This window comes from Citrus sinensis, chromosome 2, assembly GCF_022201045.2.
Source record: "Citrus sinensis cultivar Valencia sweet orange chromosome 2, DVS_A1.0, whole genome shotgun sequence".
Taxonomy (NCBI): domain Eukaryota; kingdom Viridiplantae; phylum Streptophyta; class Magnoliopsida; order Sapindales; family Rutaceae; genus Citrus; species Citrus sinensis.
The window spans coordinates 27,562,720-27,578,261 of NC_068557.1; the positions used below are offsets into that span (position 1 = coordinate 27,562,720).

The 15,542-nt window shown below is 35.5% G+C and overlaps 4 protein-coding genes across 9 annotated transcripts; 2 read left to right on the forward strand and 2 right to left on the reverse strand.

The window, feature by feature from the left end:
• The first annotated feature begins 95 nt into the window (after positions 1–95).
• Positions 96–4,500, forward strand: LOC102626144 (alpha N-terminal protein methyltransferase 1). Of its 2 annotated transcripts, XM_006468304.4 has the most exons (8): positions 97–462; positions 553–697; positions 1,241–1,299; positions 1,419–1,538; positions 2,328–2,429; positions 3,168–3,222; positions 3,745–3,842; positions 4,097–4,500. In XM_006468304.4, the coding sequence occupies exons 1-8, from the start codon at positions 121–123 to the stop codon at positions 4,220–4,222; spliced, it is 1,047 nt and encodes a 348-aa protein (XP_006468367.2). In that variant the 5' UTR covers positions 97–120; the 3' UTR covers positions 4,223–4,500. The 2 variants fall into 2 exon arrangements, with proteins under 2 accessions (XP_006468368.2, XP_006468367.2); XM_006468305.4 differs by lacking the exon at positions 3,745–3,842 and having other exon boundaries at positions 96–462.
• Positions 4,501–4,811: 311 nt separating this feature from the next.
• LOC102629803 (putative leucine-rich repeat receptor-like serine/threonine-protein kinase At2g24130) lies at positions 4,812–6,726 on the reverse strand. The gene is made up of 2 exons (XM_006468405.3): positions 5,259–6,726; positions 4,812–5,170 (listed from the first exon to the last, which is right to left on the reverse strand). Exons 1-2 carry the CDS (start codon positions 6,673–6,675, stop codon positions 4,812–4,814), a joined length of 1,776 nt encoding a protein of 591 aa, XP_006468468.2. The 5' UTR covers positions 6,676–6,726.
• Positions 6,727–7,225: 499 nt separating this feature from the next.
• LOC102629520 (transcription factor bHLH52) lies at positions 7,226–8,698 on the reverse strand. The gene is made up of 2 exons (XM_006468404.3): positions 7,868–8,698; positions 7,226–7,768 (listed from the first exon to the last, which is right to left on the reverse strand). The coding sequence occupies exons 1-2, from the start codon at positions 8,585–8,587 to the stop codon at positions 7,565–7,567; spliced, it is 924 nt and encodes a 307-aa protein (XP_006468467.2). The 5' UTR covers positions 8,588–8,698; the 3' UTR covers positions 7,226–7,564.
• Positions 8,699–10,443: 1,745 nt separating this feature from the next.
• LOC102625402 (primase homolog protein) lies at positions 10,444–15,440 on the forward strand. Of its 5 annotated transcripts, none has more exons than XR_008052248.1 (13): positions 10,446–10,686; positions 10,771–10,922; positions 11,019–11,077; positions 11,161–11,212; positions 11,933–12,022; positions 12,207–12,287; positions 12,804–12,881; positions 13,602–13,667; positions 13,756–13,872; positions 14,072–14,119; positions 14,221–14,313; positions 14,656–14,716; positions 15,010–15,097. XR_008052248.1 is itself a non-coding variant. In XM_052434682.1 (13 exons), exons 1-13 carry the CDS (start codon positions 10,536–10,538, stop codon positions 15,109–15,111), a joined length of 1,125 nt encoding a protein of 374 aa, XP_052290642.1. In that variant the 5' UTR covers positions 10,451–10,535; the 3' UTR covers positions 15,112–15,440. The 5 variants fall into 5 exon arrangements, 3 of the variants coding, with proteins under 3 accessions (XP_052290643.1, XP_052290642.1, XP_052290641.1); XM_052434682.1 differs by having other exon boundaries at positions 10,451–10,668; positions 14,228–14,313; positions 15,010–15,440; XM_052434681.1 differs by having other exon boundaries at positions 10,453–10,686; positions 14,228–14,313; positions 15,010–15,440.
• The last annotated feature ends 102 nt before the right edge of the window (positions 15,441–15,542 follow it).

Here is a 15,542-nt window from a genome sequence, read left to right on the forward strand (position 1 = left end):
AGTGGTTGAGGATTTGGATTGGATGGGCAATTTTTTTTGGAAATAAATAAATTTTAAAACGATCACATACAAAATAAAAGATAACAAGTCTTAATTAGTCACACAGGTTCTGTCGTTGCCATGTTGGATCGACTTAGGTTACATGTTTATCCAAAAGAACCATTGACGTGTGCAAAATTGACTCAATATGCTTCCCTAAAATTGGAAACAAAAAGGAGGGCTAAACCTACATTACATTTGTTACATGTCGGACGAAGAAAAGAAAAACTGAGAAGCGCTGAAGCAGGGGCAGCTGCTGATCCTAAACATAAAGAGAGCTCGGCAATGGAGGTAAGTGGGTTAGACTCCGATGGGAAAGAGTTCAAGAACGCGGAAGAAATGTGGAGAGAACAAATTGGAGAAGATGGAGAACAGCAGGAGAAGAAGACCCAGTGGTATCGTGAAGGCATTTCTTATTGGGAAGTAAGTTCTTTTCTTTTCTGTTTTTTTTTCCTTTTTCAAAATATTTCTGTTTGCTTTGGAGAAGTGGGTAAATTATCAACCTGACCTCAGGGCGTAGAGGCGTCGGTTGATGGGGTTCTGGGCGGATTCGGGAATGTGAATGAAGTTGATATAAAGGGCAGCGAAGCTTTTCTCCAGATGCTTCTCTCTGACCGTTTCCCCAACGCTAGAAATAATCAACATCTTGTTGCTCTTGGTACCTTTACCTTTCTTTCTATGCTTGTATGGCTTTTATTATTTTTGTGAAGTAGATTTAACTTGTTAGAATTGCTCGGAAGTAGATGAACTTTGGCGCTTTTTGGGGGTGATTTTGTAGAAAGCACTTTCTGCAAAAGTTCATGTTAAGTGCCTCTATTTAAAATTTGATTTTTGTTAAAGCAATGATCAAGAGTTGTTTGATATGGTAGGTGTTATCTCATGTTCAGTTTATGATAAGGCTTTGCGTTTGGTTTGTATAGCACTTGTATAGTTACATGTTTTATTTCATTTCATTTTTTGATGGAAACGTTAATATTAGGCAGAAAAGCACATCTCAGTGATTATATATGTCTGATGACAGATTGTTACTTTGATGCATTCTGTTCATTCTTTCTTCACTTTCTAACTTCTGATCGACATTATATAGCTTAGAATACCAGATTTCTAGTGCAGCTGTATTTTATACTGTCTGATATACATGTATCATTCCACCTGCTTATGAATTGGCAACGAGTTTTCTCTGATATCTGAACCGCTGCAGATTGTGGATCTGGCATTGGAAGAATCACCAAGAACCTTCTAATAAGATATTTTAATGAGGTAAAAGGTTTCTTTTAATAATTATTTTCTAGGTTTTTCAAGTGTATTCTTAGATATTCTGTGTCCGATACTTTTTCATCATTGTCATCATTATTGACTATCATTCTAATGTGATCCAGGTGGATCTTCTTGAGCCCGTTTCTCATTTCCTAGATGCTGCTCGTGAAAGTTTGGCCCCTGAAAACCATATGGCCCCTGATATGCACAAAGCTACTAACTTTTTTTGTGTGCCGCTTCAGGTAATTACTAATATTATCCAATATCATTCGTAAGCTCAGAATTATAATAAATAAAGTGGATACTAACGGTAATTTAACTCTGCGTGACTTCAATTGTGATGTGCATAATCCATATCAGAACCAACTATGGACTTGTAATTGAAATGATTTTTGTAGGGTCAGAGAGAAAAGGAATAAAAAAGTAGGAAGTAAGAAAGTGAAAATTGCAAAAAAAGGCATTTCTGCGGTAATATTTTTGGATGATTCTGCCATTTATCCAAGGCAATGAGCAGTATCTTTATTTATGCTTTGTTTCATTTGTTTAATGTTATTTCTATTTGTTATTCATTGTAAATGCTGGAATGTGAGCGTAGCACTCCAAGATGTGAAATCGAATCAAGATTATTTAACTAGGAGCTATGTTAGCAGAGGAATGTAATTTCTCTAAACCATGAATAGCTTTCTAGTAATTCCAATAATTAGTGTTGTTTTCTCATATATAATAATGTTAACCCTAATTATCACATTCTTTTGGAGCAGTATATTACACAATTAGGATTTTAGCCATCAAACTGTTACGATTATGTGATTGTTGCCCTTGAAGAATACAGTGAAAATGTTTTTCCTAATTCTTTGTAATGAACGATCCTGTTTATGTGGCTTACAGATTAATGGATTTTTGGGGTTTTTTGTTTTCTTCTTCATTTTTTCCTCTAAATATTAATCCCTGTTATATTATATTTAAAGCATATTATACGTTTTGGCTAATCTTTTTGGCGCACAGGTATAATTCGTTCACTCTGCTTGTAGGATTTTACTCCAGAGACTGGAAGATATGATGTCATATGGGTTCAATGGTGCATTGGTCATCTAACAGATGACGACTTTGTTTCATTCTTTAAGAGAGCTAAGGTAAATCACTCTCAAACTTGAATCATAATATATATAAGTTTTATATCATGGGATAATAAGTGGAAATTTGTGTACGGAACTCATAGAAAGTTGAAACATTTATTTTGTGTGTGGTTAATAGGAAGGACTAAAAAGGAATTGAAAGCTTGTTGTCTCATTATCCACTGGCTAGTTGCTATGCCTTTACTATCCATTCCTTCTTTCTTTTTCAACATTTTCCTAATGCTATATCATCACAGCCATGACATTGTTGATGAAATTGAATTTTAATATGTGCCAATTATGGGTAGTATTTCTTTTTACCCAAGTCAATGGTCTTTTCTTTGCCCCCTCCAAGAGACTATATATCTGTTTTTCTTTTTCATTTTTCAATTAACTGTTGAATGCAGTGGGTTAGCATGCATATAGAATTTCCTGGACCTTATTCTATGCATATTAGGATTATCACCAAGCTAGATGGTTCATATAAGAAGTTTTTGTATGCTTACTATTGTTTTCACTGTGATACCCATAATGCCTGTCCCAAGTTAATCAGACAACTGCAACAAGATTACTAGTGCGCCTGCGATGCTTCATGATTCCCATCCATTAAACTTTCTTCTGAATCCGTCTTATAGATTTAGTGTGCCGCTACATACCATCTGATGTTTCTGTGTTTTTCTTGCTAGTTCTGGTTGTAAAAATTTTGATTAACATTTGAATAGATACGCCATAGTTCTGATAATTTTCCAATTCCAGGTTGGCCTTAAACCTGGTGGATTTTTTGTCCTGAAGGAGAACATTGCAAGAAGTGGTACTTTCCTTCTCTCTCATTCTCTAATCTGACTATTATGATCTGGCAGGGTTGTGTCAAATGTTCTTTCAATCAGGCACTTTAATGAGGTTCTTTTGTTTGACCTGTTCATATTCAACCAAAATGCCTGAAATATATTAGAAATTTGGGATGGTGGTGTCAATTCTTGAAAATGCTGCTGTATGCATCTATATCCTTTGAATTTTAAGCTGCATTGTTATAAAGAACCGAAGACTGTTAGAATTATCATAAATTGATTTCTCCAAGGCACCAGGGTTAGCATACAAGGTCCTACTTCACCGAGGTTCTGTTAAATCACCACGGAGATCACTGCTAGACAAAATGGTTAAAACATATCAATTCTGCTTGATCAACTTGAACACCTATGTTAATTGTTGCACATCAATTCATTCCTTGGACAATGTAGAGATTCTCCAATTATTTGAAATTAGCTTGTATGTAATATGAAGGCATTTCCCTACAAAAATAAGTTCTTTCTAGATATATTTTAAACATTTGCAGGATTTGTATTGGATAAAGAAGATCGGAGCATCACCAGATCTGATTTTTACTTTAAAGAACTCTTTTCTCGGTGTGGATTACATATCTACAAATCAAAGGTTTCTACTCTTACCTTAATAAATAAATTGATAAATAGCGTATTAAACTCTGCAAAATTACTATGATGCCTTGTAAGTTCTCCTTTGGTAAAAGAGTAGTTTTTTCAGAATGTTTTCCCTGGGAATATAAGTTTGGGATATACTTCTATAAGCTGTTTGTGGATTTATTTTTACACTTCTATTGAAGGTTTGCGCTGCATGTATTTTAAAGAGACGCTTGAAAATCTTATTGTCATACTTTTCCAATACTTCAGGATCAGAAGGGATTACCTGAGGAATTATTTGCTGTGAAGATGTATGCTTTAACAGCTGAAATGCCTAGGAGGGTTTCGAAGAGCAGATCTAAAGTGCAGGCCAATAGGCCTGGCATTATCAGATGACGTCTTGCCTACTTCTGATAATGTAGTAAAGCTAGTTTGCACAATGCAAATGAAAAATATGTTGTATGTATTATATTATGACTGTGAATGCTAGGTGGAGTTAGCATTTCGCTAGAATTTTCATTTCGTACGGAATTTTCATAGGATGCTTTTATACATTTTTGCCTGTAGTTTGCCTGTGATGACCAGTTGTCTTCAAAATGTTCACCCAAATTTTATCAAATGTATGTATTTGCAAGTGGTAATTGCTAATGGAGTCCTTTTTTGTCTCGTTCTCACATATTGCTTATTGGACATTTCCTTATGGTACGCTTCTTAAACTAGTTATTCAAGTTTCAACAGTAGGTTTCTCTGATCCATACGTTCCAGATTTCTACATCAAATGGATGGAACCAGCTCAGATCATGCTATTGTAACTTAATGGTGCTAAATATGTTCGACTATTGCGAAACACAATACTGGGTCCGTTTATAATTTATGCATTGAAATAACTTATCTACTTTAACGAACATGCGTTCATATACATCCGAGACCACTAATTCATCTACATCTGAGACCGCTAAGTTGCTTATCATTTAGTGACAATGCTTTATTTAAATTGAACTCGTTTGTGACCATGACCTCCATCAGCGTGTGATTTTCTAAGATTTTCAGATGTCAAAATCGGGCAGGACTTGTAGGCTCTGGTTATCATGTTGTAAATCTGAACCAAGCTTGGAAGTTTTCCAGTTGGTTGATCTGTGCACATCAATCCAAGGCCCAGTCCCTGTTCAGCTTGATCAAACATGTTTTCTGTCAGCATCATTCTCTCGTCAACAACCAGCTGCAAATTTTCAGGATAATGCATCCTGATATACTCAATGAAACCAGCTTCGCCACGCTCAAATTCTTCAAGGGGCCTCCTGTTTGTTATCATCTCCAGAAGAAATAATCCGAACTTGTAAACATCTGAAATGTCAGAAAATTTTCATGGATTTAGTTCACAATGCCATCTGAACAATGAAAAGAAACTTCAGGCTGATAGAAACCTACTTACATTTGGTGCTACGGTGTTGATATTCAATCTTGAACCTTGAAATCAAAGGCTCTAGATTGTCAGTTAACAAAACACTGCCTGTCCTGAGATCATAATCAACTTCAGGCCATTGCTCCTGCAAATAACACATAGCTTCAACAACTCCAATCAGAACTTTCAATCTGTGTTTCCATGAAGGAGCTGACTCTGATAGCCATAACTCTACGTTTCCACCATTTGTCCATTCTGTAACAATGGCTCTTGTTCTGCGACTGTTGTTCCAACCCAGTACTCGAATTAAATTCTTGTTCTGAAACTGAACAAGAAGCTTGCATTCCTCAACGAATTCATCACGGATTTCCCTAGAAACATCACCCTTGTAAATCTCAATCTTAACTCGAGTACCATCTCTCAGGATTCCTTTATAAATTGCGGCTCCCTCATTCTTGCCCACCAAATTCTTCTTCGAAAACCCATTTGTTGCCGCCTTAAGCATCCATGTTGTAAACTTATGATTTCTCCTAAGCATTCTTGGTAAAAAATCAGGCCTTACAAAACACAACCAGCCCGTGCAACTTATCATAAGAATAACAAAGATTGGAAAACCAACCAACAGGATTACAGCTTTGATAGTGTAATTATGGTGCCCTGGAAAGAGACCTGAATGGAGAAAGCTCGAAGAGTTGAAACGTTGGAAAAACTTCGTATCCGAAACTTTCATCTCAGAGAAATGATTGTATGAAAGATTGAGAAAAGTAAGATTAGCAAGAACAGAGAAGCTTTCAACTGGGATGTCACCAGAAAGTTGATTGTAACTCAAATCAAGAGCCTGAATTTGAGTGCACAATAGAACATCAATCGGGAAAGCACCCTTTAAAGAGTTGTTTGAAAGATCAATGGACATGATGCCTAGGGGACAGTACTTCCAAAAGAAGTTGAATGATAAGTAAAGTGGTGTGATCTTGGGACGGCTTCGAAGGCCTATTTTGGGAAAGGATTCAACACAATTAGGATTCTTGGACTCGTTGCATAGATGGCTTGCGACAATGGTGGATTTAAAGATTTCATTTAAGTCCATCGGGGATGAGGAGTTGCAGTATTTGAGAGATGGGTTGTGGATGCAGTTGTTCATGATTGTTGAGTTGAAATCTGGAGGTGGATGTAAGTTGTTGAGATCTTCTACAACTGTTGCTGAGAGTGTTGGAGATACTTGAAGTGATGAAATAATGAAGAAGATGTGTATAGTTTCAGAAATGGAAGCCATGGCCAATGAGAAAGTTGATTTTCTTTCAGTGTTAAGTGTGTGGGTGTGTGTTTTTGTGTGCAAGTTAATAAATTGCTCAAGGTTGTGGAAGTTACGAGCAGTTGATAGTACATACGGTTTCAAATTCAGCAAGGAATTTCCATTGAAGTCTTCTTTAATTTCAAAAGCAATCATGTTTTTGTCCTTTGATGTTATTAAAAATCCATTCTAATAATCATATTTCTATCGGTGAACATATTCATGATTTGCTGATCCTACCTAAGTAATATTTTGACGGTGGATAAAAAAAAAAGAAATATATTTTTACCGGGTCGTTGATTTGACTACTGTTTTATTTCTTTCTCCACAAGAAAGTTAGTTCAGAAAAAGTAGGGAAACTTAACTTAATACATAAAACATGGGATTAGAGTTGGTTCAATAAATATCAATTGGAACATAAAATCATCATGTGTCGATAAGCTATTGGCTCATGCGTTCTTTCTCCTGTTTATTGGCTTGTTCGCTTTTGAATTTTGCATAATTAATTAATAAATGAAAATGACATTTATGTACACAGTTGTGATTTCAATAATTGAAATTCAGTTGCTCCAAAAAAAAAATTGAAACTCAGAATTTAATCATCTTAGTTAGTTTAATTACATCGTATTGGCTCACAAAGATTTAGAACTGTCTAAATTCTGAAAATCAAGTAAAACGAAGAAATGATTGCGGTGATATGCTTGGTTTAAGCGCCACTCACTTACCAAGTTAAAATTAAGCAGTTAATTTTGGATGACATACAAGAGCAATACTCAACAAATCATATTGCAATTTGCTAGACTATTGGAACACAGAAGTAAAAAACACTAATCCATTCCTTGGTTGAAAAAAAAAAATTACAAGAAAATAGTTAGATTAGTGCCTAGCTAAAAGCTACAGGTTAATTAACTTCCTAGCTAGCCAGGTCGTAAAATCTACGACCTGAAAAAACTACAGAAAAAAAAAAAGAAAAAGAAAATTAATGCGCAACAACAAAGTGATTAGTTTTAACTTTTAATACTGAAAATCAAATGCTGTACGTTAATCATGAGTGACCCCCAATGTTGGTTCTCAGCAACTGATCGATGCCCTGAAAAACCATAGGCTTCGATTGGATTTCAGGATCATTAGCCAGGGTTTCCACAAATTCTTTTGGGACCAAACACTTGTCTTCTGAGTACAATTTCTCTTGGATTATTGGAGAAGCAAGAAGATTCTGTAGATCTTGTGCATGCATATGAAACGGTTCCTTCATTTCCTGCTGCATAATGTGATTAACAATAAGTAACTACCCCAAATGCCGAAAAATATCAAATTAAAAAGTTTAGCAAATAAATTAATTATATACCTGCTGCTTTGGTTGAATGAGTTGAAGAACCTTAACTTGTGCTTGCAAGAACTTGACATATTTAGAAGCAGCTTGGAACATCTCAGCAGTGTTCATTCTATGCCCTCCAGGAATCAGCTTCCCAAGCTCCTGAGTCTTCTCAGTTATTCTCCTTCTCCTTTCTCTTGCGGCAATGCTCTGCACTGACAAGCTAGTTCCATTCGGCTTCTTCACACTACTCTCAGGCTTCGGAGCTTGAAACTGTGTAACCGGAGCTGGAATTTCGGGGAGGAACTCGGGCATCAGTGGAGGATTTGGCACGTAGCCATAAAAGAAATTGGGTGCAAAATTTGAGTCACAGTGATGGCTCTTCTGCCGCTTTGGTAACTGGCAGGACTCCAAGTCTTCCGGGGGGAAGATTTCGGGAGAGAGTGAGATGAGGGCATCGGATGGAGACGAGAAGTAAGGGAGAAGATTTGTGTAGCTGTCTCCGTAAAAGAACTCATCAGGCGGCAAAAATGGATCGATAAAAGTATCCGAAAACTCAAAGCAGCCGCCGCTGTTGTTGCCGAAACTGAAAAGGGTTTCATCCAGCAGCTGGGGAAGAACCACTTGTGCTTGTTGCTGCAGCTGCTGCGGCTGCTGCTGATGATGATGGAAGCTGCTGTTGCTGCTGTAGCTTAGCATATCTGAGGTGAGTTGCTGAAGCGACTCCCAGTTTGAGCAATAACTCAAGGCCATTAGTTGAAAACTGTAGAAAATAATTAATAAATAATAATATTGGATAAAATAAATATTTAAAAGACATGCGAAGAGAGAGATAGAGAGAGGGTACCTGGAACAGAAGATATTGTGTTGTCTTGTCGTTGGTTTGTTTGTTATTGAATTGAAGAAGACTTTTGAAGTGAGAAGTGGAAGTTTTAATCAAACTGAATAAACGATGGCAGTTTATTATAGAGAGAGAGTGAGAGAGAGAGACCGTGGGGAGTTTGGGTATTTGCGGAGAGAAAAGAGGGCGATTATCAATTATGTGAGTAACCACCTGCTGGTTATTCGGAATTCTGGGACACGTGGACAATTTTGGCGGGGTGTTTTATTGGAAACCGTTACTAGGTTTTGGCGGCTGCTTGGCGGTTATATAATGTATAAAATAATTATTGTGTGATTAACTTCCCCTAATTATTTGTTTAATAAGGAAAATTTATTGGTTAACCACCTACCGTTACTTTTTGGCTCTTGCCATATGTAAGGGGCAAATAATTTTTTTTTCTCTCAAAAATGTCATTAACTAGACCATAATCAACCGCCATTTGCTTTGCACAGCACATTAATTCACCTTTTAATTTGTTAGTTATTAATTGTTATTTTTCTCTCTGATCCCCTTAATTATAAAAAAATCATATAAGTTGAATAATTTTCGTTTAATGAACACTGATTTTCTGAATTCTCGAACTAGATCCCAGAGCCCAGAGAATGAAGATCATTGCTCTCTTCAATTTTGTTTCATTTTTTTCTTCTTTTTCACTTTTTGTCATGGCTGCAAGCCAGCTGCAACGAATTAGATTTACCGAAAATAATTAACATCTAAAATACCATTAATTAATTAATAAATTCTTTACTTACCTGGACTTAAGACTGAGTCAAACACCAGAGTCCGATTACATCGGTAAAATCTTTCATCTCATTCTTCTTCTATTATTATTATTATTAAATATAAATTAGACATCAAACTAGTTCAACTTTGTCATAGAGATGATTTAATTTTGCTTTAAATATTTTATATACGCATATATTATATAAATCATCCTACTTATATGATTTTTCATTCTCTAATCATTCATCACTCAATGTTAATAAGAGATTCTGTTTGTTAAATTTATGAGTTCCACGAGTTCTTAATTTTTTATTTTTTCTCTTTAAATATGGGTGAGTAAGTTTAAATTGAACCTTTTACACTTTTCTTTTATAAATTTGAGTGGTTAGTCAAAATAAATTATTTGTAAATCACTTGTTAAGACGGGGGACAAATATGTTTAATTTAAAATATGGAGTATCTCCCTAAATAGTGATTGTAAATAATTGGATTTCATTAATTTAAGGGTTTTTTTTTGGCCCCCAACATAATTGCCAAAAATTCCTTAATTTCTAGACACTTTCTCACTCCACTTTTGAGTCTTAATGCCTTGTAGAAGTATATTTATCTGTACATTGTGAAAGCCCTAGCGGAGGTTTGGATGGTTAAACGAAATTAAAAATAGAGAAGAATAGAGCTTTTAACACCTATCTAAAATTTTTATAAACTTGCCCTATTAATTTTTTATTTTTATTTCCTAAAATGCATCTAGTTTAATTTATAAAATATAATCTCATATATTCATTTTTTTTATTTATAAAATACATACAAAATTCTAAAATGTTAAACTATAAAATGGGGTGTGTATGAAATAGCCGTTAACAAAATAAATTATTTAGGTGTTTAATTGAATTTTTATTTCAAATAAGGAATTAATTAATAATTTCAATTGCAAGAGGATTTTTGAGAGGGTACGCAAAAGAAAAAGATTAGAAAAGAACAACGGGCCCATTGGAGGTGAAAAGCCTTTCACTTTCAATAAAGAACAAATATCCGACTCCGAGCAGTTGATAACATCACTGGTTTCCCCATTGAAGCCAACGAATCTAAAGAAAAATGCCGGTTAGGATAATGCAAACCGGTCACTTATCTCTAACCAACGGTCTCGCAACAACTTCGTCAGTAACAGTGCCCAGAAGATTAGGCCGCGTTTGGTCGCCCCTGCTGTCGTATCCCACTCACGTCACAGGCAATCCTTCCTTGCAATGTAATAATAAATTGTTTGCTTTGGTCGAATCTACAAAACTTAAAAGACAGTATGAAATATATATACAACTTATTTTTGTTGAAGGTAATAGTGATGCGGAGAGTTTCGGAGAGCATAAGGATGATACTATTGACATCTCGAAGCTTACGGAAGTGAAGCAAAAATTGAAGCTTGTCGGAATAAATTGCGACGATTCTTGTATTCCGGGACGCTATGCTCACTTGTTATGCCCCAAGGCATTATCTTTATGCTTTTTTCAATATTAAAATTCCAATCTTTATAATATTGTTGTTGTTGTTTTGAGTGGAATGTTCGATGCTTTGGTGGTGTAGTGTAAAGGTGGTGGTCGGTCATTGGAGAGGAGTTTGTCTGTTCACATAATCCAAGATGGGTAAAGCTGCTAAGGCGTTTTCTTGTTTATTTGCGTTGAATCGTTTCGTGGGCGTTGGTTGATTGTTGGGTTGGTTGTTGTAGGGATTTTGCAATGTGGAGGTGTTTTCGAGTTGATTGTGGATGGGCAGGCCGGGTAAGAAATTGGAGAAATCCTAATTGGATTGAAATTGGATTGAAATTTATAATGTTTAGGAATATTTTAATTGATTTGCATTTTACTTTAATTTGGTTGTATATTGAGACTCTTATTGTTTTGGGTATTGGTTACTTGAATTGTATTCCTAGTTTAGGTTAGGTTTCCTAGTCATATTAAGATAAGTTGTAGTTAATATAATTAAGTATCTTGTTTAGATTTTACAAGCTGACTTTTTTTTTTTATTATTTCTTTGGGAAAAACTCTGTTGTATTCTTGTTATTTCTATCTCAGGAGTATTCAAAGGTATCCTCTATCCATCACCATACATCTTTTATCCTTTTCTGCATTAGTTTCAGTTTGGTATTTTAATTCACTTTGTCTGCAGTACTGTTGTTTCTGCTGAAGCAAAAGGGTAAAAAAAAAAAAAAAAACTTTTTGGTCAATAAAGTTGACCAATACACTTAAACTGCTTCTCCAAGAAGCAGTTGATTACTTAAAAGCAACTTTTACGAAAGCATATGCACCTTAGTATATTTCTTCTTTATGCATTCAAACTTGAATGATACAAGAAAGTGTTACTTCCATTGAAGGGTTGTTCCAAAATAAACTCTCCTTTTGCCTAATATTGTTCTGAGCTTTTGTCCACCATAAAGTAAATTTACTAGTTGCTGTTCTCTATTATACAACTTCTGTGCCAGTTGATAACTTTGGTTGTAGGCCTTTGCAGGCAGCAACAAGATTAGAAAAGTTATGTCATCGAGACAAGTGGCAGAGAAGAGCTTAGGATTAGAACCACTGGGTGAGAAGGCATGTAGATCGGCTTCTTTTCTTTTATCTGTTTTAATTCAATTGCATGAGGTTTCTTTTTATTTTTCATGTTTCCCCCTTGCTAGATTATATCATTTACATCATATTGGAGGACTTCAAAAAGTATGTCCTTGTTTGGTGCGGATGATCATAATTAAGTATGTAAATTTGGTCTCTGTTTCAGTTAATTGCATACTTGGGCGAAAGAATGATATCTGAGGGAACTCTACAGAGAAATTCTGTCATGCAAAGACTTCACGATCAGGTCTCTCTTCTCATTTGCAGTTACAAACCAGTGCTTATTTGATGGTCGAGTTGGCCTTGTGATTGTGGAAGAAACCTAGCTATAATAACTCTGTGTGCTAGAATGGATGCAATGAATATGCGGATATATCTGCCCTGTTCTTTTTTGGAGTACTCATGGGTCTGTAAATTTAGTTGGTAATCTAGCATTCATTTGTCAATTTCATTTTGAATCCCTAGGTTCATGGTTTATGGAGTTAATCTATTTTAATCTATTTACTATAGTTATATATTTACTCCATCTGCTCAAAACTAAGCTGCAAATATACAATTGGGTGATTGTATTAGTGGATGTCAAACGTGTGAAAATGCATTGTCTCCCTCTGTGAATGAAACGAAATGACTTCTTTTGACATAAGATCTCTGTAGGCTTACTTTTATGCATACATTGGATTTTGTCTGTTTCGAAGTTAGATATTAACCATTTGAGTGTTTGCAATCTAATCCTCCTAACCCTATTGAGATTTTCTGTTACCAGGCCATAGCTTTCCCTTATTGGCATAATGGTGTGCTTGTTGGCTGCAAATACCGAAGTATGGAGAGAAAATTTCGGCAGGTATTTGTGCTATGTTTATCTCTGATTGACGAATAAGTAAATGTTGTTTATAAAATGATGGAATGACAGAGAAATAAGTGCGAAGAATCTGAATAGGACAAAACCACATGAAGCAGTACAATTATTGTTTTTTGGATTTGTTTAATGAATTTCAGAATGGAGTAAGATCACTAGTAATAATCTCCCAAACCTTAGATTGATCGGATTCTCTCACACGTTGCAAGCTTTCTACAAACAATATCCCTGAAATCACTCATATGTTCTACATTGTGATCTGTTTCAACTCCTTTTGATGCTAAATTTTGGGTGGCCCGGCTTTTGGTTTAGTCGTCCCCCCCACAAACCCCCCCCCACCAAAAAAAATGCCAGAGAGGGGATATTAATAACTTACAAGGATTTTAAAATTTTACATGTCAATGCAATGGAATGGTATATGCACCAGGAATTGTGCTAGAGATATATGCATCCATTTGGACACTATATGTTATTATTTTATAGAATCTAGTCAACTATTTGGTGCAAGAAAAAATAAATTGACCGATGTTATTTGCTTTAGAAGATTATATCTCTTGTATCACTGTATGCTAATGAGTACTGACGAATTTCTTGATAGTAGATTAAAATGCCATTTTATTTCTGTTGTGCCTATTTTCCCATTGTAAAATGGAGTGTGGATGTGCTGTAATCTGAATTCTTGTTGGATTTATGCTTCTATTTCAGGAGAAGGGCACAGAAAAGTGGTTATATGGACTTGATGACATAAATGAAACTGCTGAAGTCATCATTGTACATACTGTGATCATATTTTGGGTGCTTTTGCCCAATTTTTTAAAAATCTTTCTACTGATTTATACTATTTTGTTCCTGATTATAGGTTGAAGGTGAAATAGACAAGCTTTCAGTGGAGGAAGCGGGCTTTCAGAATTGCGTAAGTGTTCCTTCTGGAGCACCACCAAAAGTTTCTAACAGAGAATTACCACCACGGGAAAAGGTTTGTATTGGAACTTTCAATTCCTCCCCACCAGCCCCCTTTTTTGGCCAGCAAGTCACATAACAGTTCGTTGTTTATAGTATTATGTGCTTCCTATTTTTGAGATGTGAATTATTATTATCTCATCTCAATCTGGTCACTTGGCATCGCTTTTCGGGTACTGATTTACTTTTTCTTTTGTGTCTGTTGTGGGTAACAGGACACTGGTTATCAGTATTTATGGAACTGCAAAGAGCATTTGGATAAGGTGTATGAAATTAATATTAATGTTTCTGCTTTTTTTTTTATTTTTTTAATAAATTTTACTTCACAAAAATAAAGAAAGTAAGCCTACTAAAATAAATAAAGCTTGTAGGTTTCTCGCATTATTCTGGGAACTGATGCAGATACACCTGGCCATGCCTTGGCTGAAGAGCTAGCACGTCGACTTGGAAAAGACAGGTTTCAATTTGTTAACTAATTCCTTTGTCATAATGTAGTAATTGCATTCTTCTTGAGATTGGTTAATCAGTGAACATGAGCAAAATTATTTACGAGGCCTACTAGTCGCAGGTTTAGAGATGGGGTAGTTTTTGGCTTTTTGCTTCAAATGACAATAATGTGGGATTGTCTAGATTTTGATGGCTTAAAATCTTGACCTTGTTGAGACCCTTAATTTAGGCAGCATCATTGGCAATTGCAGGATCCCGCTGAGTTCTTTACGTCCTTGGACATTAAGATTGTGGTTTGCCGACCTATGTATGTTGGAATTCTCTCTTTACATTTTGTTTCTTTGGTTTTCAGATGCTGGCGTGTACGTTGGCCAAAGAAAGATGAGTTCAGTTACTTCAAAGATGCAAATGAGGTTTGATACTTGTTTCCACCCTTTTGCCTGTCATATTACCTTGGAAGAAGCAAAGATGTAACTTTTGGATGTAGTTAGCTAAATATATAAATCTGTCTCTGGGAATAGTTTTCTAAACGTACTTATCGTTACTGTCTCTACAATTATGCTTCTCCTTCGTGAGAAATGCTTATCCATTACTCTTAGATAACTCAACTCCCTTCTTGGCAAGAGATAAGTCCTAGCATTACTTTAGTTTTTGTCACTGTACTATCAACCTCTGTGCTTATTACATATCTGGTTTGCTACCATAGGTTCTCAAGTGTTTGGGTCCGGGAGCTCTGAGGGAAGTGATTGAAAACGCAGAGTTATATCAGCTACATGTTTCGGAGGAAGCATTACAGTGTACAAAGTAACAAGAAAAACACATCCATAGAAGTAGAGGGTTTCTTTTCTTGATCCAAGGAATTTTCTTGTAGCAAAATTTATAGCTGATTTACGTCTTTCAATTTAGTTTTGGGCTGTTAACCATACAGTATCTTCTGCTTCAAAGTGATTCTTCTGCATCAAAGTGGTCCTTTTAGCAGTACAAACCCTTTTTTTTTTGGGAGGGGGGTTATAAGTAGTAGCACATACAGTTGGTGATGATGAGTCCCAAGACCAGTAATTTTTAATATTACCAAGTCAACAACATCACAGACCGTGACAATATAATATATTTGTATCCAATCTCAAATTTCTATCATTACATGTTACAAAATCCAAATTTCGTGATAAAGGAGTGTCCAAATTTGCTGAATATAAATTTAACGGATTGTAATTTGATACTGAAGAAATATCATTATTC

What these genes read in the sequence shown, in the direction of transcription:
- LOC102626144 (XM_006468304.4), top strand. Translation starts at nt 121, where the DNA reads ATGTTGGATCGACTTAGGTTACATGTTTATCCAAAAGAACCATTGACG. An exon ending in TTTTTTGTGTGCCGCTTCAG is followed by an intron (nt 1,539 to 2,327) that starts GTAATTACTAAT and finishes CTCTGCTTGTAG; the next exon opens with GATTTTACTCCAGAGACTGG. An exon ending in GGAGAACATTGCAAGAAGTG is followed by an intron (nt 3,223 to 3,744) that starts GTACTTTCCTTC and finishes AAACATTTGCAG; the next exon opens with GATTTGTATTGGATAAAGAA.
- LOC102629803 (XM_006468405.3), bottom strand. Translation starts at nt 6,675, where the DNA reads ATGATTGCTTTTGAAATTAAAGAAGACTTCAATGGAAATTCCTTGCTG. An exon ending in TCAACACCGTAGCACCAAAT is followed by an intron (nt 5,171 to 5,258) that starts GTAAGTAGGTTT and finishes CTGACATTTCAG; the next exon opens with ATGTTTACAAGTTCGGATTA.
- LOC102629520 (XM_006468404.3), bottom strand. Translation starts at nt 8,587, where the DNA reads ATGGCCTTGAGTTATTGCTCAAACTGGGAGTCGCTTCAGCAACTCACC. An exon ending in TCATTCAACCAAAGCAGCAG is followed by an intron (nt 7,769 to 7,867) that starts GTATATAATTAA and finishes CAGGAAATGAAG; the next exon opens with GAACCGTTTCATATGCATGC.
- LOC102625402 (XM_052434681.1), top strand. Translation starts at nt 10,536, where the DNA reads ATGCCGGTTAGGATAATGCAAACCGGTCACTTATCTCTAACCAACGGT. An exon ending in GTTCACATAATCCAAGATGG is followed by an intron (nt 11,078 to 11,160) that starts GTAAAGCTGCTA and finishes TGGTTGTTGTAG; the next exon opens with GGATTTTGCAATGTGGAGGT. An exon ending in TGCAAAGACTTCACGATCAG is followed by an intron (nt 12,288 to 12,803) that starts GTCTCTCTTCTC and finishes TTCTGTTACCAG; the next exon opens with GCCATAGCTTTCCCTTATTG.